We start from the raw sequence: 22,422 nt of genomic DNA on the forward strand, positions 1-22,422 counted from the left end.
AAACGCTATTCTAAACAACTTTGTAAACCATGTTGTGTGTATAAAGAACTCTTAATTATTTTTATTTTAAATTCTATGTAATGAATGTCATTTTATAAGCATCAAGAACTATAATTACCTTTGACATATAAAACATGAGCATTAATGATTTTAAATTAGTTGTTCTATTCTTGCCAATTTTCAAATGTTGTCTAAGCCTTTCCACACAGGTCTAGCAACTAAAATTAAAACTATTTTGTAGATATCTCTAAAATATGCAGAAAAAGAAATATAAACATTCAGAGTTATAATAGGACTTTGCTTCCTTTGAAGAATGAGATGCTTCATTACAATCTTTACATGTAAAACTTGAACAGTCCATTTGAACTGTCAACCTTTATCCAACAAGGACTGAATGACAACAGCTGTCCTTTTCAGGTACTAGCCCATGAAATTTCACAACAATCTTGTAATGAGATGCAGTTATTAACCTCTTTGGGGATCTAGAAATAATGAGGCTGAACTCAGAATTTGGTACATGCAAAAGTTACACAGTTGTTAGGCTGAAGCAACTTCATCAATAGTACAATTTTACATATGCAGAAGATTAACCATTTTAGTATTATTTGAAATTTTTAAAAGTATTAAAAATTTGGGATCAGAGAGACAGAGTACAAGGCACTTGTCTTGCTTGTGGCTAACTGGGGTTCAATTCAATCCCCAATACCACATGTACTGGTACTCCCAGCACTGCTGGGAGTGACCCTTGAACACATGCCAGGAGTAAGCCCTAAACACAGTGCAAGGAGTAAATCCTAAGCACAGTATGTGTGTGGGTGTGTGTGTGTGTGTGTATACACATATATATTAGATATGTATATATATCCACATCCAGAGATTTAATTCATCAATCTTCACAATTTGGAGATTGATGAATTAAATGTGGCATATATAGACAATGGAATACATGCAGTTGAAAAAAAAGTGAAGAATCTCTCCCTGAATTGATGGGAAATTAGCATATATGCTATATAATATAGTATGCAAAAAAAGAAGAAGCTAAAAGCAAATACATTATGCAACATAGTATACAGTATATTACCTTTTGTATAAGAAGAAAATGAGAAAACATCTGCTAATTTCTGCAGAGAGATTGTTGTAGAAACCAATGAACAAGTGAATATATTCACAGGGATAGATAAAAGGGATATAAATTTTAGAGGACATTTGAGTTTAGGATGCATGCTAACATGCTATATACTCAAAAAAAATTTTAAAAATAGACAATATTAACATAACCTTAGTTCACTTTGTAATAAAACCTTGGGAAATGCAACATATAATCTTTTCCTTTTCTGGAGCTGGCCAAGGATCACAGGAAAACAGACTGATCTTCCAATGTTCTCAAAGTAAAATTTACAAAAGAATCCAAGCCATGATCCCTCCGTTCCCAAGTCTACCAGCAACAAGTTGAACTGTCGACTCAATCTAACTGAAAAAGAGAGAGCCGAGAAAGAATAGTAAAAGAAAAAGAAAATAGGAAAACGGGCAAGAAGGAGGGGAGGGGAGAGGAATGGAGATAGAAGAAAGCCTAGTAAGGAAAGGGCAGTGAAGAGCAGGGAGGAGGAAGAAGGGAGGGGGAGGGGAAGGGAGGAAGGGTGAGGAGGGAGGGCAGGGAAGGCAGGGAATGGAGGAAAGGGAAGAAAAGCAAAAGCAAAGCAAAGCAAGAAAGGAAAAAAAAATGAGAAGGCAAGAAAAGGCAAGGGAAGTTCCCTCCATCATTTTGAAAGAAACTTCTGAAGGAAGAGGACCCACCTAAAGGAGAAAATCAGAGGCTGAAGCTATAGCACAGCGGGTAGGGCATTTGCCTTGCACACGGCCGATCCAGGTTCGACTCCCAGCATCCCATATGGTCCCCCAAGCACCACCAGGAGTAATTCCTGAGTGCAGTAACCCCTGTGCATCGCCGGGTGTGACTCAAAAATCAAAAATTTTAAAAAAAAAAAAAGGAGAGGGGCTGGAGCAGTAGCGCAGAGGGTAGAGCGTTTGCCTTTCACGCGGCCATCCCAGGTTCGATTCCCAGCATCCCATGTGGTCCCCTGAGCATCACCAGGAGTAATTCCTGAATGCATGATCCAGGAGTAACCCCTGTGCATTGCCGAGTGTGACCCGAAAAGCAAAAAAAAAAATTTTAATGTTTTTTAAAAAAGGAGAAAATCATGTGCCTCCAGGCCTGGAATCAGATCAACAACTGTAGTTCCAAGTATGAGTTATTGTAAAACAGGTCATGGAGATGAGATCACAAAGATGAAATCAGTGTAGTGGAAATGACCCCTCAGGTGGCTGACCTCCAGCGGTTCCCACTAATAACAACAATCTACACCACTCCTCCACCAAGGCAGCCAACCCAGTGGAGGGGGAGGATTCAGCAGTCTCCAGCTGTGGAGGACATTTCTTGAGCTGGGAATACAGCTGAAAATCCAAACGTCCAATTCTGCTCCCATAACAAGACAGAGACGCAGAATCTAGAGTGAGGAGCTTCTATGACTTCCCTGGTGGAGGGTCTCCAGTAATATTTCCTTTCTTATCTAAAACTACCCATGTCCCATCCAAGAACCCTCAGCTACTGGTAGACCCATCATTCCATCAGTGGAAAAGGACATTGGCAATTTGGCTGTGACATTTATGATTAATACAACAATTTCGGTTCCAATGTCATCACCTGAATTGGAGTCTTTTCATCAAGATAAGTGAGAAAAGCAAAAAAAAAAAAATCAAGTTTTCTCCAGAAGTTTATGAGGAAATTAGAATGCCTGTAAGTTAATAGCCTGAAGAATAGCAAGTGACTTAGGATGAAGTACTGAAAATCAGAATTAAGTCATATTTTTAAAATAGAGTTTTCAAAAGGCTAAGACCTGACCCTAAGATATTAACTTGTGCTTTCTCCTCTTATTGATTTATCATGAGTTTACAACAAACTTTATTTTTCCTGCACCACACCCAGCGGTGCCTCATGGCTTACTCCTGGTTCTGGACTCAGGGGTCATTCTTGGTGCAGCTCAAGGGACCATATGTGGTGCCAGGGATTGGACTGGGGCAGGCCATGTTCAAAGCACACACCCTACCGCATGATTTTTAGAGTACTCTAGAATTTCAGATGATTATACCTCTACATGTATGACTCCCCACACCTGTGAAGGTCCTTCCCTCCACGAACACTTTGCCCATGTCCTCCGTTCTAGCCCACGTCACCTCTGGTAGCCACCCTAGTTTTCATCTAGCTCAGAAGTTCAATATTATAAGTATTCAATCTGAGTAAATAGCAGTTTATTTGCTCTGGTTACTTATGTTCCATATCTGAGTGAAACCATCAGAAATTGTCTTTAATCACTTAATCACTTAACTTCCCGTTAGTCGTCGATTTGCTCGAGCGGGCGCCAGTAACGTCTCCATTTGTCCCTGTCGCGTGCTAGTGTAGCCCAATGGCATCTCTTCGCTCCGGGAACATGGAGGGCCTCAAACCGATCGTTCATGACCTTGACAAAGAAGTCTGACCATCTGGTAGGTGGGCGGCCACGCGGTCTCTTGACATCCCGTGGAATCCAATCAGTAACAGCTCTAGTCCAACGGTCGTCTTTAAATCTCATTACGTGACCAGCCCATATGATTTTCGACACCTTGGCAAATGAGACAGCGTCCCTGATCCTTGATCGTCGACGGATGTCAGAACTCCGGATTCGTTCTCTCATTTGAGTGAAACGTGATATTCCAAGCAGAGCTCTTTCTATTCTTCTTTGGGAGACCTGAATGGCGTTCTCATCTTGTTTGCGTAGGGCCCAGGTCTCTGAGGCATATGTTAATGCAGGAAGAACAGTGGAATCAAAGAGATGTGCCCGGAGCCGGAGGTTCTTCGTCCTCTTAGCTATTTCTTCGACGTTCTTGAAGGCGTTCCAAGCCGCTCTCTTCCTCCTGCGCAGCTCGGGTGCCAGGTCATTTGTCATGTTGACCTCTCGACCTAGGTACACATAGCTGTTGCATTCGGAGATGGTCGTTCCATTGAGAGCGAATGGGGCGTCAGGAACAAGGCTGTTTCTCATAAACATTGTCTTCGTAAGATTCAGCTGTAGTCCTACCTTTCCACACTCACGGTCAAAGTCGGCCAGCATTTGTGCCGCTTGGCTGATGTTTGGTGTTATTAAAACAATGTCATCAGCAAAGCGGAGGTGGTGTAGTTGCCGACCATCTATCTTCACTCCCATTCCTTCCCATTCCAGTCGTCGCATGATGTTCTCGAGGGTGGCACTGAAGAGTTTTGGTGAAATGGTATCACCCTGCCGCACCCCTCTCTTGACATCAACGATCACTTCTTTGTAGAATGGTGAGATCCTGGTAGTGAATCCGCAATACAGCTCACGGAGGATCCTGATGTATTGGGCTTGAATGCCCTGATTGGCTAGGGCTTCAATGACCGCTTCCGTCTCAACAGAATCAAAGGCCTTCTTTAAATCAATGAACGTTAAGCAGAGCGGCATCTTGAACTCCCGAGAAACCTCAATGAGTTTGGTTATCGTGTGGATATGGTCGATGGTGCTGAATCCTTTGCGGAACCCTGCTTGCTCACATGGTTGTCCTTCATCTAGTGTTCTGCCAATCCTATTCAGGATGACTCGAGTGAACAACTTGTAGATGACAGACAATAGGCAGATCGGGCGATAGTTGCCAATGTCATGGATGTCTCCCTTCTTGAACAGTAGTACGGTCCTGCTGGTTTTCCATTGAGATGGAACCTTGCATTCAGACAGGTAGCGAGTGAAGAGCCGAGCCAGTGTATTGATGAGTACTGACGGCAGGTTCTTCAGGTGTTCAGGTCTGACCTTGTCTGGGCCGGGTGCTGTTTGCTTCTTTACTGACGAAATGGCGTGTCGGATTTCGGAAGGGAGAACGTTGGGAACGACATACCCATCCTGTGGAATTTGGTATGTCGGCAAGTGGACATGAAATTGTCTTTAACTTCCTTATTTATTTCCCTGAGCATAATCACTTCAGTTCTATCCATTTGTCTACACAGCACCATGTTTTTCCAAGGGTTAGATAAGATCTACACTTACTGGGCTGTGCATTTCTTTAGAAGAGTCATACACTGAAAGTATTTCATTTTATCCTAACCAAGATGAAAGGACTCTCCCTAACATACTTTTCATTAACATGGTGAAAAAATATATATTTAGGATTAGCGAGCTGGACTGTTTAGATGATCCCAATTTTGTTGGCAACATCCAAGGCAGCAGAGTCAGGGGCCAGCCAAACATACGCCTTTTTCTCTCTGTCAGGCTGATCAGGGTGTTGGCCTTGGTCACGTCAATGTCACAGAGCTTCTTCACTGCTTGCTTAATCTGGTGCTTGTTGGCTTTGATATCTTCCATGAACACAAGTGTGTTGTTATTTTCTACCTTCTTCAAGACTGACTCAGTAGTCAGAGGGGACTTGATGATGAGATAAGGGTCAAGCTTGTTTCTCCTTGGTGCTCTGCCAAAGATATTTGGGCTGCCTTCTCAGTCACAGTGCTTTGGGTCTTCCAAAGGTGGGTGATGTGTGGATCATCTTTTTTTTTTTTAATTTTATTGAATCACCATGAGATAGTTACAAGCTTTCATGTTTGGGTTACAATCACACAATGAACAAACACCCATCCCTCCACCAGTGCACATTCCCCACCACCAATATCCCCGGCATACCCCCCCTTTCCCACCATCCCCCTGCCTCCATGGCAGACAATATTCCTCACAAATCACAAATCATCCTGTTATTCGTTGATTGCCTCAAGCAGGCCCCAGTAATGTCTCTTTCATCCAAGCCCTGAGATTATATTCAAGGCTCTTTAGGAGAATGAGACCCATCATTGTTACTGGTATTTGGCATATTGGGTACGCCACGGGGAGTTTGCCAGATTCTGCCGTGTGGGCAGGCTACATTCGGTAGCCTGCCAGTTTGTCCAAAGTAGGAGTGAGATAATAAGATGTCATAATAAGATGTCGCGCGGCCGCGAATGCTGGAATTTGGAGGATCTGGGTGGAGGATGCTCGGCCCCAATCCGAGTAGGCTTGGAGATCTCGGCCCCGGAACCCGCGTGGCTTTGTCCCTCTGCCAGTACCTTCATGTGTGCGGACAGTGGTCTCAGCATGGTGGTGGTTGGTCCTGGAGGTCTTCGGCTGCTGGAGCCCTGGTCGGGGCAGGGAGGAAAGTTCAACCCGCTCCCCTTCAAGGGGCCTCAGCGAGGACAGCCAGGCACGGGGGCAGGAGACTGCACTGTTCTCTTCCAATATTCCTCATATTCTCTATTTGGGGGCATTATGGTTTGCAATACAGACACTGAGAGGTTATTATGTTTGGTCCTTTATTTACTTTCTGCACATATCTCCCATCCCAACCAGTTTCTCAAGCCATCATTTTCTTAGTGATCCCTTCTCTAGTCCAGCTGCCTTCTCCCCTTTGCTCATGAGGCAGGCTTCCAGCTATGGAGCAATCTTCCAGTCCATGTATCTACTATCCTTACATGTCAGCCTCATGTTATGTTGTTTTATACTCCACAGATGAGTGCAGTCCTTCCCTCTCTTTCTGACTCATTTCACTTAGCATGATACTCTCCATGTCTATCCATTTATAAGCAAAGTTCATGACTTCATCTCTCCTGACAGCTGCATAGTAGTCCATTGTGTAGATGTACCAAAGTTTCTTTAACCAGTCATCTTTTTGTGACAATGGATGCTTTTTGGCATTCCCTTCTAAGCCTTCAAAGCTTTGTCGTTGTCTTCAACTTTGGGAGGGGCTAGGACTTCCTTCTTGGCTTTCGGTGCCATCTTTGTAAAAAATTCTAACACACATTTAAAAGCAATGTTCTAAGTGCACAGCTAGCTCAGTGAGCAGGGCATGTGACTCTTAAAAGTAATGTCCTAAGCATGATTTGACTTGGTTTACCTTGTGTCAGAGCTGCGCAAAAGAGATAAAATCAGCTCCTTTGGCTTTTTGTTTATTCTTTGATTAAAATATATAATATATATATATATTCTCTGTACTGAAAGAAAAGTAAGCATTATCACTTTCATTATTCTCTATAGCATGATATAGAAAGTGAGAATTTTACCTGATTCATTTTCTTTTAACAGCTTCACTAATGCCTCAAGTCATTTTGTGATGACCAAATGCAGAATTCTAAAACCTAATATTTTTCTATTTTTATTTGCGTGTGCGTGTGTGTGTGTGTGAGTGTAGCAAGAGTTTTTATTGAAACTTAGATGTGAGGGGAGGGAAAGAGAGAAGATTATGTACAAGAGACAACACAGTTTTCTCTGGAGTGGAAATAGGCAAGCAAAGAAATCTAGAGGCAAGCAAGTGAGATACATGTCCAAGGAGGAACACAGGTTTGAAAAGCAAGCGACCCTGTTTTTGTTTCAATAAAGAAAATAGAATATGTTTCCAAGCAGGCTTGGTATGAGCCTTACAGAAAATCAGTGTTGCGGGCATGATGGCTTAAATATTTAAGGGAAACAAGAATTTTAAGTACCAATTAACAGATTCAAGATTTCCAGTTCTTACCAAGAACAGTTTTCATTTTATGGTTCTATTTTCTTTCTGACAGTAAAAGACACTTCATTCAATGTGGCTGTTGTTTTGAGAAAAATAAATAAATAAATAAATTGCTTTTAGCAATGGGTTAGGATTCCTGGGTTAAGCATGATTTAAGTAAAACAATGCACTGTTCCTAAGTGACATTTACATAATATAATCATGACTCATGAGAAAGCCACTTTAATTTTGTAAAAAATAAGAACAATGATGGTATATTTAAAGGACTTTGACAAATGTGATGGCAACTAGAGTCTCTAAAATGAGACACTAATTCATAATAAAAAGCAGTACACCGAGAAGGTTTTGTCTGCTACTTTGAAATACAACTTATTTCAGTGTGTTTATAAATGTGTGCGTGTAAATGACATGTGTTGAGAAGTTCTATTGTGCTGACTTCTATCAGCCTCTTCACCAGTTCCAAAGTTAACACAGTTAAACCACTGGTCACATTTCTCAGCTATAAGGATATGCCATAGGCATCTAGAACTTTCACAAATTGCCACTGCATTGTAGAAGGACTTGAAAGATAGTCTAGATTCAGAAACAACATTTAGAAGATGGGCCTAAAAATAATAGAATTTCATAGTGTCATTCATTGGTCCATTATGCATCTATTTATATGCCTACATAAGGATATAAAGAAGAGCTCAAATATGACCAACTGTCAGGAGCTTATCATCTAGTGCAATAGTTAAATGGATAAATATATGGATAAATTGCAGATTATTTTAAATAATCTAAAGTGTGATGGAAAATTAAATAGTATAGTAAGGAATGTGGTTCAGTGATAGAACATATCCTTCATGTGTGAAGCCCTGGATACCCATTCCCATATGGAAGGAAGGAAGGAAGGAAGGAAGGAAGGAAGGAAGGAAGGAAGGAGGGTTGGAGGGAGGGAGGGAGAATGAGCATGACTGACTTGCTGACTTCAGACCCCCACTCTCTACTTAGGTGCAACCAACCATACTTCGACGCAACCAACCATACTAGAGCTGATTTTTATTGGGCAACTACTACAAGGTCTTTCAAGGGATAAAAATTGGCTAATGGTATAGCCAATAAGGCAACTACCTTGCACAGAGCTAATCTGGGTTTGATCCCTGGCACCCCATATAGTCCCTGAACACCTCCAGAAGTGATCCTGAGAGCAGAGCCCAAAAAGTAAGCCCTGAGTACTGCCGGGGCGGTCCAACAACCAAAAAAAAAAGTTGTGACAAGATATCCTGCTTAATCTTCAATAAGTCCAACTGAAGTAGGTATTCAGCCCGTCTTGGGGGCACCAGTCAAAGCAGGGGCAGAATTTAGAGGCCTCCATGGCTGGAGACCACGGCTCAGTCTCTCCCGAGGGGGCCTCGGCCTTCTCCCAGTGGCTGGGCAACTCTCATGATGCGGTCTTGGAAATGATACAGTACTTGAATGCTTTTACTTTCCTCTGGCCCTCAGTGCACCCAGCAGTTTGCACGCATGAAAAAGGCTCCAGGATGAGGCGACAGAGTGGCCCAGAGAGCTGCCTTGAATACCTGCTGTTTGCCAAGCAATAGGCTAGCATTGGCCCATTTAGAATAAAATGAAAGAGACACTGAATTTGGAATGGACGTTTGTTTAGACCCAGAGCAAAGTATCTAGGACACAAATGCACTACTTTTTTATTATTATGTTCTTTGGGCTGGATTGATAGCACAGCAGGTAGGGCATCTGCCTTGTACACAGCCGACCCAGGTTCGATGCCTCTGTCCCTCTTGGAGAGCCTGGCAAGCTACCGAGAGTATCCCACCCGCACGGCAGAGCCTGGCAAGCTCCTCGTGACATATTCATTATGTCAAAAACAGTAACAACAAGTCTCGCGATGGAGACATTACTGGTGCCCGCTCGAGCAAATTGATGAACAATGGGATGACAGTGTTAACAGTACTTCAGTGCATCATTTTCTTTAATATGGGTCGCAACCCACTAAGCTTCTGGAAACCCACTGGCACAGGCTGCAGGCCTGCAGGTGCTCAGACACTGGTTCTCAGGGGCCATCAAAGCCCATCTCAGTGGTGCAGACACCACGAGGCATGTCTCAAAAACAAAAGCAGAAGTAGGAAAGTAACACCAATAACGAATCTCCCGTGTTAAATGATATATCAGGTGTAAGGTACTTAGAACATCAGTGCAACACACCAGCACCCAGGAATATCAACCGTTATTTTTGGCAAATGGCAGATGCAATACATCTGGTATCTGTAAACATTATCTGCCACTTGAGCAGTCTGGGTAGAAGCATCACCCTCACATGTCCCCTGAAAGGCCAGCGAGACCCCTCCTACCCACAAGTCTCTCCTAGCCCTATCCGTTTGATGTTTCACAGGTGCTGAGATGGTTTCCACCACAGAGAGTCTCATCTCCGAGCAGATGCTCCATGAGGAGACAGGCCTAACAGACTGTTTCCTCAGCATCAAGCCAAACTTGGCAACCAGAAGCAATGCTGTAAGTGTGCAATAAAGAAAGGAATATTTCTTCCTTTAGTTTTTCAAAGAGTTTTTGCAATTTCAGGTTCCTTAATAAAATGCAAGCCCTTCCAGAAACTAACCCCTTATATTGCTACTAACTCCCAAACACCTTAACAGTCATTAATAAACAATTCGCGGAGGGGTACATGGTGACATTTTCCCACTGCTTTAATCTGCATACATTTAACAACATCCTGGCCCCAAAAAAAAAATATATATATATATATAGCAAAGACAAAAAGAAAAAAAATATTTAAAATCTGAAAGTATATGAAATGCTTACCTTGTCTCATATATGAAAGGGCTTTTTCTTTTAAATTTTCTGACAGTTGTCTCCTTTTAGTCATATAATCCAAGACATATATATTTGGAGCAAAATTTATCATGTTCTGTTCACCACAGCCATAGGGCATACGAATTAGTGAGTCTAAACCATTGATAGAAGAACCAAGAATATCTCCTGAAAGCGAAAGACATACAGAACACTCAGTGAATATTCACAAACTGATCTCAGTGGTGGCAAAGAAACTTCCAGAGCACAGAGGCATCTGACAATGAAGTAACTGATTATTCCACTGCTTGGAACACAGCAGAAACTTTACATTAAGCTTTTGAAAAATCAAATAAGTAAGAAAACAATGGTATCAAACTTGTAGATTAAAAAATGAAGTAGACTTTTAGCTTAAAGATATCACATAAACTAAACCTGAAAAGTAATTTAAAGACTCACTCTTTAAAAAAATACAAGGTTATCTTGTATTTAAAATTAAAATAAATAAAAATTTAAAAACATAAAATACAATGTAAGAAAGTAACTATCATTTATCTTACCAGTAGAGTTTTCCACATAAATAACAGACTACACTCAGAAGTAATTTTTTGTATGTTTTGTTTTGAACCATACCCAGTGGTGCTCAGGGTTTACTCCTGACTCTGAGCACAAGGATTACTCCTGGCAGGGCTCAGGGGACCACAAGTCATGTTGGGACTAGAACTGGGGCTAATCATGGGCCAAACAAGTACCTGGGTTAACCCTGTACCATCTCTCTGGCCCAAGATCTGAATTTTTAAGGGCAGTACTGTTCAATGTGTTACAGTTCGCAATAGCAAAGCAGAAATAACAAGTATAAGTATTTCAATGAATTTCAGAATCAAAAAGAAATGTGAATATTCTTCAAAGCTAGTAATCAAAATTAAGTAAAATACATATACTCGGGCTGAGCCTCACCCACAAGTGAATCCCCAGAAAACCCACGTATGCAGGACTTTGTGACTCAGAACTCTGGGTTCAATGGTACCAAGAACTGAGATCCTCTGCCCATATCCCCCTGTCTCCAGTGACTCAGCAGTCATGCCCATAAGCCACCTCTGGCTTGCACCAGATCATCTCCTCATCAGCCACCATCCAGATCACATGTCCTTCTCTCCCAGAAGGGAGCATAACATGACGCACGCCATAACCATGCTGCCGGTCTCTGTGCCAGGTTGTCTCTTTTGGGGCATCCTGGAGGGGGGCAGGTGAGGCCCGTCCCCATCCCAAAGGACCCAGCCCTGGCAGCCAAAAATCTCCAGAAGTCAACTGTCACCATGATCATAGCCACTCTCCACAAGCTCAGGACAAGCCTCACCCATGAGTGAACCTATTCCTGGACACTTCATATCATACATCCTACCCATACTCCAAGAGTACCGCACCACATTTGATGGGATTCAAAGTAGAAGGTAACCAATCTAAGAGGGAAATATTTTTTATTACAGATATATATACATATACATATACATAGATATGTGTGTGTATATATATATATATATATGCACACAAGTTTCAACCTTTAACAACATGTTAGTGATCTCTTATAGAAGGGCTTAATGGTCCCTTGTTGAAATACAACAATCTTCACACTCTTTTCTCTAAGGAAACTTTTTGTAGCATTTTCAGCAGTTTTTCATAACAAACAATACATAATATATTATTTTGGTTTTGCTTTGGGGTTGGGGTTCAGGATGGAAATATCCTAAATATGGTGGTGGGAAGGTGTCATGGTGGTGGGATTGGTGTTTGAATATTAAATGAAATTAAATATTGTGAGCTACTTTATAAAATAAAATTTTTTTAAAAGTAAAGTAATGCTTAAAAGACTTCCTTGCCTTGGAGGGATGGGTACTCGATCATTGTATAACTGAAATCCAAGCACAAAAGTTTGTAAATCTACAACTGTACCTCACGGTGTTTCACTAATAAAAATCTAAAAAAAATCTATAATATTAGAAATGCATTTAAAATGTAAATACCACAACATAAAATTGTTTGGGTAAGGATTTTAACTACACAAAATTAAAATGCATTGAGGGGGGCAGAAAAACATTATAGCAATGTAAGCACTTTTTTGCCTTGCACGTGGCCAACACAGATTTGATCCCTGGTACCCAATAGGGTCCCCAAGCCCACCAGGAGTGATTTCTGAGTGCAGAGTCAGGAGTAAGCCCTGAGCACACCAGATGTGGCCCCAAAACTAAATCAATAAATAAAACATGTTAAATTAAAAAAAAAAAAGACTTCCTTGCCCACATTTTAATACCACAATTCAGAGAATGTATGAAAAATCAGAAATTTAGGGATGGAGTTCTATTTTTATTTCTGACCCCACTATGACTGAACTTTATGAAGAATGGTATCCTTCTTTATAGTATAGACTAGAACCATCCAACATACAAATCTTATGATCTGATGTTGAAGTAATATTACAGCAGGTACAGCATTTACCTTGCATGCTTCTCACCTCAAGGTCGATCCCCTGAACCCCATCTGGTCACAGGAAACTGCAGCAGTGATCCATAAGAGCAGATCCGGGAGTAGGAATAAGCCCTGAGGACTGCCAGGTATGGCCAAACACCCCCCATCCAAAAAAAAAAAATCACGATCAAGATCATTCTATTGTTCGTCCATTGCCTCAAGCAGTAACCAGTAACGTCTCCTTCGCCATAGCCCTGGGATTTTAAAAAGTACCATATTCAAGGCTCTTTCAGGGTTAGGAGAATGAGACCCATCATTGTTACTGGTATTTGGCATATTGGATACGCCATGAGGAGTTCGCCAGACTCTGCCGTGTGGGCAGGTTACATTCGGTAGCCTGCCAGGTTATCCAAAGCAAGAATGAGAAAAAAAAATCCACTTACAACATCCAAAAAGAAAGAAAGACTTCTTCAAATGAGTAGGTAGCATTTGTACTTGCATCTGATGTCTTAAACTGAGTTTCCAGGGCTGGAGAGAGATAGTACCGTGGGCAAGGCACTTGCCTTGCACGTAGCTAAACATGGTTTAATTTCTAAGACCCCATGTAGTTCTCCAAGCCTTCCAGAAGTTACCTCTAAGCACAAAGCCCTGACCATCACCATGTGTGCCCATGACCCCGACCCATGCCACTGTCACCACCAAAAAAAGAGAGATCAAAATCCTCCTTGGTTCTTTTTCAGAGCCATATCTAAGGCTCCGAATGAAATCCTATGTAAAGGATATCATGTTTGAAACCACAGTAACAAGTAATTTTCCTGCAAATGAGATTTCAAAACAACCTCTGAAACACACCTTCAGTTTTGACACCTTGTAGAATTAACAAAGGGCCAGAGAGACAGTAGAGTGAGGAGGGTGTTTGCCTTGCACATAGATGACCCGAGTTCGATCCCCAGCACCCTATATCCTCAAGCACTTCCAGGAATGATTCCTGAGTGCAGAGCCAGGAGTAACCCCTGAGCACAGCTGGGTGTGGCCCAAAAACAAAAACAAAACTAGATGTCATGAACTTAAATACTTCCTTCAGTTACTTGTTAACTGCAACCACATGTGAGCCATGATGTGCAACAGCTGTTTGATACAGGATTCAAAAGCACAAGGTTACCAGAGATTCGCCACTAGAAAGGCCACAGAAGGCTCCTGTTCTCTCCCTGTAGTCAAATCTTGTTGCTTAAAGAGTTTGCTGCTCAGAGGGACAGACATAAAAAGATTGCATTCATCTGGGGAACATAAAGTAACAAAATAGGAGACTAACACCCAAGAGTGGCTGAGATTAGTACCAGGAGTTTTGCTCCATGGCTTTGAGGCCAGCCACACATGCTAGGGGAAAAGGGAGCTCAGATAGAGAAGGGAGCACCAAATAAAGGGTGTTGGGGGGATGCTCCCAGGATGGGAGAAGCATGCTGAAAGTAGACTATAGACCAAACATGATTGCCACTCAATGCCTCTTTTGCAAACCACAACACCCAAAAGGAGAGAGAGAGAACAAAAGGGAATGCCCCGCCATGGAGGCAGAGTGGGATGGGGGGATGGGGATACTGGGACTGGTGGTGGTGGAAAATGGGCACTGGTGGAGGGATGGGTGTTTGATCATTGTACAATTGAAACCCAAGCACAAAAATTTGTAAGTCTACAACTGTACCTCATCGTGTTTCACTAATAAAAATTTTTAAAAAATTTAAAAAAAGAGTTTGCTGCTCCCCAGAGCATGAGTGCCACCTTGAAGCTCGTGGGACCGCCAGTGCCTCAGGTTTGTACCTACTAAACCGTAATCTGTTTCCGCTTCTTTTTCTTTGCCCAAGATTTTGGGTAATTCACATTAAGCATGGAAAAGAGCGGGTCTAGGAAACACATCTTACTATATCCTGCCTAAAACGAGCAGTAGTTGTTACCAGCAAAGATCTTGCTGCACAATCTCTTCTCATTTAGGAATAAAACACACACACACACACACACACACACACACACACACACACACACACATCTCCATGGTCAGGGATGTAGCTCAAGTGAGAGAGCACATGGTTTGCATACTCCAGGCCCTGGGTTTGAGCCCCTGCACTTCACGCCTCACCTCGCCTCACCTCAGCCTCAAAGGGCTTGGTCTCAACACAATTTTTAAGGTAAGCAACTATATCTATAAATAAATTTTAAACACAGACTGGCACACACAAAGACCCAGTAATGATGTTGATCGTGATACATTCTCTTCTTACCAACTGCTGTGATCTGAATTCGTTCACTGCCATTCACTGTATTAGGAGGAAATGAGAAACCCAAAGTTTTTGTGGTGGTTTGTAGACTGCTGTCAGTCAAGTCCAATAAAACAGCCTGTGAATATGACTTTTCTATTCCTTCAGCCTGTGGAAAAATAGGGAACACAGTGAGTATAGTCTCACTCATCTTTGGACAGAGAACTGTATGCGGATAATAAGCTGTTTCTGGCCATTTGCTCAGAGTTAGAGAAGTACCTACCCTTCCTCCATTCTTGCATCAAATCTGCTCCTAAGTGGTTCGCTGCCAATTAAAGTAAGCTAAACATTTTGTAGAACAACAATGACAAAGATGAGAAAAATGGCATGGAAAAATTTCTCTAAAGTGATACTGTTATTAGCCAGAGAGAAACTAAATACCTGACCCAAAGTCATACCTGGCAGAGCTGAGATTTGAATGCAGGGCTCTCACCCCAGAACCTACAAGCTTCCCCACTATGCTAAGTAGTTTTCTTGTGCACAATGTCTTCTCTCTCTCGGACAGCCCAGCAAGCTACCGAGAGTATCCTGCCCACACGGCAGAGCCTGGCAAACTACCCGTGACGTATTCGATATGCCAAAAACAGTAACAATAACAGGTCTCATTCCCCTGACCCTGAAAGAGCCCCCAATACACCACTGGGCAACACTAGCACACAACAGGGACAAATGGAGACGTTACTGGTGCCTGCTCGAGCAAATAGATGAACAGGCAACACGCAATAAATGTGATAAAAGTGAATGTCTTCTCTCAATAAAAACCTACATCTCGCATGTCGAAAGTAGACTATGGACTGAACATGTTTGCCACTCAATGCCTCTTTTGCAGACCACAACACCCAAAAGGAGAGAGAGAACACAGGGGATTGCCCTGCCACAGAGACAGGGGGGATGGGGGGATGGGGGTGGGAGGGATATTATCCATGGTGGTGGAAAATGGGCACTGGTGGAGGGATGGGTATCTGATCATTGTATAATTGAAACCAAAGCACAAAAAATTGTAAATCTACAACTTTAAAAAAAAAAAATAAAATAAAGGGAAAAAAAAAAAACCTACATCTCGGGGCAGGAGATATAGCACAGCAGGTAGGGTGTTTGCCTTGCATGCTGTCAGCCCGGGTTCGATTCCCAGCATCCCATATGGTCTCCTAAGCACCGCCAGGAGTAACTCCTGAGTGCAGAGCCAGGAGGAACCCCTGTGCATCATCAGGTGTGACCCAAAAAGAAAAAAAAATCCTACAACTCTTCTGTTTGTACTGAGAAATTCCAAAATTCCAAATGCACAATCTGATATAACTTAATATGCAAGGTGGATTGAATTACAACACAGTTTTTAAATGTAACTGGCAGTAAAGGACTGACTTGGTAGTCATACTCTAAACTTATAAGTATGAAACTGGCAATTACTGCTAAAACATTTATGTTATATGGCCTTACATACAACTGAGTAAACAATTAAGGACTTGTATGCAACCCTGGCTCGTGAGTTGTCTCCTCACCCTTCTTACTTTCTAATGGGGTTGGGCCCCAAGTTCAATCCCCAACACAGCATAGCCACACCCCAGCACTGCTAGGAGTGATCCCTGATCTTGGGATCTCTTCTTGGGAGACTCCGCAAATAAATAAAGGGAATGTAGAGAAAGTTATCTGTGAAACATTGCCAACACATTTAACCACAAAAAAAAAAAAACACCTTCTGTTGTCATTGGGCATTTCCATTCCCTTTCATTAAGACTTCAGATTTTACCTTCACAAGAATCTTCCGTGTGATAGCATCAGAAGCAACAGGCGAGATAGCTGTGACTGTGATAGGAATTTCCCCCAGTTGTGTTGGCTTGACAGGGAAAAAAGCAGTTTTCCCATCCTCACTGGGAACCAGAATGGTCTGCTCATGCTTTGTGGCGTTGACTTCATTGGACGTCATTAGAATTTCAAATTGGTCACTTTTCTCAATGGTTACCTTAACCTGAAAGAAAAAAAAAATTATCAAAGCGGTTCTGTGAAAGTGGTTCAAGTCCACTCTTACTATCATTTTAAGTATCAAACCAGATTAGAGAAAGATGAAACTGGGAATCTGAGGCAAGGAAAGCATTCGCAGGTTGTATCCTTTTCCATGCTTTTCACCACTGCCTAAAGGTCATTCTTCAGTGTCATTTTCTATGTTAAATTCTAGTAACAGTAATTTAATAAGCCCTCACTACCACTAAATCCTTTATGATCCCAAATCGGAGTTGCTGAACATGCCAAAAAAAAAAGAGTTTTCAGCACAGTATTGCCACCAGTTGACTTAACTATGTCATCCAAGAACACTGACTTTATTAGAAAAATCCGAGATAGCATAAAATGCTATTAAATTGAGAGGCTCTGTCAAAATTATCCTAGGGAAAGTATGACTCATTGATCTGAAAACTTGGTGATAAAAAAAAACTTATATATTTTTAAAAAACAGAAATCAAAATTGGAACTGTAATATAGAGTGCTATCACATGGAGCGATAGTACAGGACACGGAGCGATAGCACAGCGGGCAGGGCATTTGCCTTGCATGCGGCCAACCCAGGTTCGATTCCTCTGTCCCTCTGAGAGAGCCCAGCAAGCTACCGAGAATCCCACCCACACGGCAGAGCCTGGCAACCTCCCCGTGGCGTATTCATATGCCAAAAACAGTAACAAGTCTCACAATGGATAGGTTACTGGTGAGGTTGGACAGGTTACTGGTGAGGTTACTGGTGAGGTTACTGGTGCCCGCTTGAGCAAATGAACGAACAATAGGAGGACAGTGCTACAATGCTATATGGAGTGCACTGTTTGCATGCTGGAACCCCGAGTTTGATCCCCAGCACCACATGGTCCCCTCAGCACCTTCAGAAGTGCTCCTCAAGCACAAAGCAGGGTATAGCCCCCGAGCGCCATGGATTATGGTCCAAAAACAGAAAAGAATGTATAATTTATCAGTTTCATCAAAGAGAGTATTTTTCTTCTACCTATGAAGCTGAGCTTACATGGGAGTGGAAATTGGGAGGTGTCTTATGGGACCCTGGTGAGGGTAACCAGCTCTCTGGTGATGGGTGTGTGTTGGAGTATGTATCTATGAAAACTTTAATTAACAGTTTTGTAAATCCCAGTACCTCAATAAAAATGGCTCAAAATAAAATGTTTTTACCCAAAAAAAAGGAAAAAATGCATTTCTTTGGACCTTGAATTTTGTAAACTGTTTTCCCATTTTTTTATCATCTGTTTCTCAAGATATTTTTGGTAAGGTAATATTAAATATTTTCATGTTACATATGAGAAAGCTATGAGTAAATTGCTGCTAGACAGTAGAACTGGGCGCAGAACACAGGTCTTTGGATTCTGGATCTTTTGCTCTTTATTCTGATTACAACTTCTGCTCTTTGACTCAAAGGTAAGAACAACGAGAAAATGCTTAAGGATAACAAAGCATTTATGCAATAAACTTCCCTGTATTCCCTAGGAAGGAGGAATAAACCATGGGATCAACACATCTATGGGCACCGCGTGAACAGGGTCCTAATCTCTGTTCCCTGGAAAGTACCAAGCCAAGAGGCACAAGACACATAATCCAAAATGTAAAGTCTTAAAAACAAAACAAACTGTACAAACAAGAAGACAACAAATAGCATGTGTGAGATGCCTTAAGGAAAAGTTTCTTGGTTTTTGAGAGAGGCCTCGAAAGAAGTACACTCTCGTGTCAACTGCCAAGGGCACCAAACAGCCGTGAGAAGTAGCAATGCATTCCAGCTGTGAGGAGACCAGGAGAAAAAAGAAAGATGTGAATCAGAGATACCAGGGAACTTCATGATAAAGTAGAGAAGCCAGTTCAAAGTTGAGGAAAGAATGGTTAGATGGGTTGAAAAGATTATGAGACATTAATAAGCAAAAGAAATCACTGGACAATATATATTTTTGTTCATTCCTACTGGCTGAAGAATGTCTAAAGCAGCATTCTCCGATGCTGAAAGTAGACTGTAGACCAAATATGATTGTCGCCCATTGCCTCTTTTGCAAACCACAACACCCAATAGGAGAGAGAGAACAAAAGAGAATGCCCTGCCACAGAGGTAGGGTGGGATGGGGGGCATGGGGGGTGGGAGGGATACTGGGATCCGTGGTGGTGGGAAATGGGCACTGGTGGAGGGATGGGTATTTGATCATTGTATAATTGAAATCCAAGCACAAAAATGTATAAGTCTGCAACTGTACCTGATGATGTCTCACTATTAAAAAATTTTTTAAAAAATAAAATAAAATAAATAAAAATCAATAAAATAATTTAAAAATTCAAAAAAATAAATAATGCAGCATTCTCCAGACTTCCTATCACCATAGTATCAAGTGATTCGATACCCCAGTACCCATAGGACACAAAACCAACCCTTGGCTGTTTCTCCCTTTATTTCTGAAGCAAAAATGAACAAAGCTTTGAATATATTACCTCCGTTGCTTCTTTCAAATAGTTGAATATGGTTACTTCCAAAGCAAATTCTTCACCTCTGATCACAGAGTAGGGAAGATTCAGAAAGATAAAAAATGGTTGGAAGGCTTGTAGCTGGAAAGAACAGAATAAATCCGTATTTCATTCAAGTCAACATCCTTCATATTTTGTATGCAGTTGGAAAAAAATAACTCACAAAACCTTTGAAGTGGATAATTTCACCCAAAAAATAATTCTTACCAAATGAAAGTAAATAGCATCTTACCCCAAATGAATGATGGCAAATTTATTTTATTTGTGTTATTTAATATAATCACGTCATTAGGTTGTCTACTAGAAACCAAGCACTTTACACAAATTATTTTATTTAAGCATAACAACCCCACCTGGCAGGTGACATGCTCATATTTTACAGAAAATACATCTGAAGTTCAGAAATCAATCTATCTGGAACAAGAGCACATTGCCTGCAAGGGGAGAAGCCAGAATTTCTGAGACTCAAAAGGTCTGGGACAAAAGCGAGTCATTTTCCTCTAACTACGCTGCCTCCATTTGTATTAAAAACCACTGGTCAGGGGCTGGAGCAGTAATACAGCAGGTAGAGTAGGGCATTTACCTTGCATGTGGTTAATTCGGGTTTGATCCCAGTATCCCATATGGTTCCCCAAGGACTGCCAGCAGTAATTCCTGAACACTGAGCCAGGAGTAACCCCTGAGCATTGCCAGCTGTGGCCCCAAAACCAAAATAAAACCCACTGGCCAAAGTGAGGTATGTCACTCTCATGGTTCATTATGATCCCTGCATATGTAAGGCCCTGGGTTCGATCTCTGGCAACACTGATCTCCTGATCACTGTAAGGATTTGGGGGGGGGGGGGGAATCCAGGGTCCCTATTTTATTTTAATCATGAGGGTTTGGGGGGAGGGTCGGGCCACACTGAGGATTCCTCAGGGGTTATTCCTGGCTCTGTGCTCAGGAGTAACTCCTGGCAGTGTTCCAGAGACCATATGTGGCACCAGGGATTTTAACCACAGTCCTTGGCAAGATGGAAAACAAATGCCTTAATCCTGAACTCTCTCTCCAGGAAACACCCAATTTTGGACTCCCATGGAAAGTCTAAATGAGGTTCTGCTTGCAGCCTTCTACAAAGACACATACATGTGCACTTGCTCATTGTAAGACCTAAACCTCTATGCTGCCTCTGGGAATAAACCTCAATTAGTTTAGGTGATAGACGCTCCAAAAGAGCCACAGTTCTCTCCTAAGGTCCAGCTAGACCTCTGTGGAAGCACCACGAGGATTAGAAGATGCAATTGGCACTTAACAAGGTGAAGGTCTGCAGTACTCAAGACAGTCTTGGAGAGGGAAGAACTGTCCCATGTCCCTCCTGAGTCTTGAATGTCCCTTTATGGGACATTCATGAAGATTATACCTGTTTGTAATGAACTGAGCTTGCAACATAATTCTGATTAAAAAAAATTCCAAAACACATTGAATTTTTCATTAATCGGGCTTTTCTGTAAATCAAGAGAATACTTCAGCTTGTTGGTTTGTAAGAGTTATTCAAAGTTTCTGGAACTTACATCTGCACAGGCAGTAGTGTCACTCAAGATTTTTCTGTGACCAGAACAACACACACATAACCAGCTACATCTGCAGCTGTTACACAATGCTTATGTTACTATGCCTCCTGGTGCAGCTATGCCTGATCTCTCACATACTCCAATATTTATTTTTTGGTCACACCCAGCGATGCACAGGGGTTACTCCTGGCTTTGCACTTAGGAATTACTCCTGGCAGTGTTCAAGGGACCATATGGGATGCTGAGAATCGAACCCGCGTGCAAGGTAAATGCCCTACGTGCTGTACTATCACTCCAGTCCCTACATATTATATTAAGACCTATTGCGTTCGTTTTTTTTTTCTCTTTGGTATTTATTTCACTTATTGTTTCCCAAAGGGGGCAGTACTGCCCCTGGTGGAGGGAGAGGTGCTGAACCAATCCATGAGGCTTTAGTAGTACTGTGTACAATTGGCACCACTTTCTGTTTGCTAAATTAAAGAAGGAAGTTTCCAGGAAAAGGACTGGTTAATTTTTTTCTGAAAGTGGGGCGGTAGGCCAAATAAGTTTGGGGGCCGCTCATTTTGGGCATCACGTTGATCTCTTTAATTACTAGGGGCTTTCATTTTGAGCATCATGTTGATCTTTTTAAATACTCACTTCATTTTGGATGGTCTAGACACACAAAAAAGTATCTGTTCTAGAAAAGGGGCTTCTGGTAGGACAGAGGTGAGAGCTACTAACTTAATTTTGGTCATTCTATTCCTCTTGCCAGTGACTTGTTTAAGGAGTGATATAAGATATAATTTGTAACCAAAAATATGGAAGAAATAAATATCAGGAGACATCTTAAGAAGTTTTGCTCCTCCTTAAAGAAGGAAAGACAGAAGTCACTACTGGCCTTTGGAAGTGGTCAGATTTGGTTAATAGTAAATTTCCCAAATCTTATTAAGAGTCTTGAATATTTAGCAATTTAGTAAGTTCATGTGCTAAAACATAAAACATAAAAAAAAGAGAGAGAGATTAATCAAGGAATCGCTAAACTGTACTCCTAAGAAACCGTTTTTCTTAATCTACACTCTTGATGGTCTGGGTTTAGAAGTAGCACTTTATTACTCTACCTCCACTGGGGTCGTTGTTAGTCCAAGTCCGAAATCATCATTGATCACAAAAGCAGTTGCCACCCAAGAAGTGATGGAATCAGGTACAGTCACTTCAAATTCTTGTAAAGTTCTAGAACTAAAGTCAAGATAAACATGATGATC

General features: G+C 41.7%; 1 protein-coding gene across 1 annotated transcript in view; it reads right to left on the bottom strand.

Annotated features, from left to right (window-relative positions):
* Positions 1–22,422, bottom strand: part of CD109 (CD109 molecule) — a 177,358-nt gene that overhangs the window by 27,010 nt on the left and 127,926 nt on the right. Inside the window, exons 19-23 of the mRNA XM_056109953.1 lie at positions 22,279–22,396; positions 19,596–19,709; positions 16,888–17,106; positions 15,105–15,249; positions 10,381–10,557 (exon numbers count right to left, since the gene is read on the bottom strand). Of these exons, the coding sequence (XP_055965928.1) occupies positions 10,381–10,557; positions 15,105–15,249; positions 16,888–17,106; positions 19,596–19,709; positions 22,279–22,396 (773 nt within the window). The remainder of the gene's footprint in view (positions 1–10,380; positions 10,558–15,104; positions 15,250–16,887; positions 17,107–19,595; positions 19,710–22,278; positions 22,397–22,422) is intronic.

This window comes from Sorex fumeus, unplaced genomic scaffold (genome assembly GCF_029834395.1).
Source record: "Sorex fumeus unplaced genomic scaffold, SorFum_2.1 ptg000008l, whole genome shotgun sequence".
NCBI lineage: Eukaryota > Metazoa > Chordata > Mammalia > Eulipotyphla > Soricidae > Sorex > Sorex fumeus.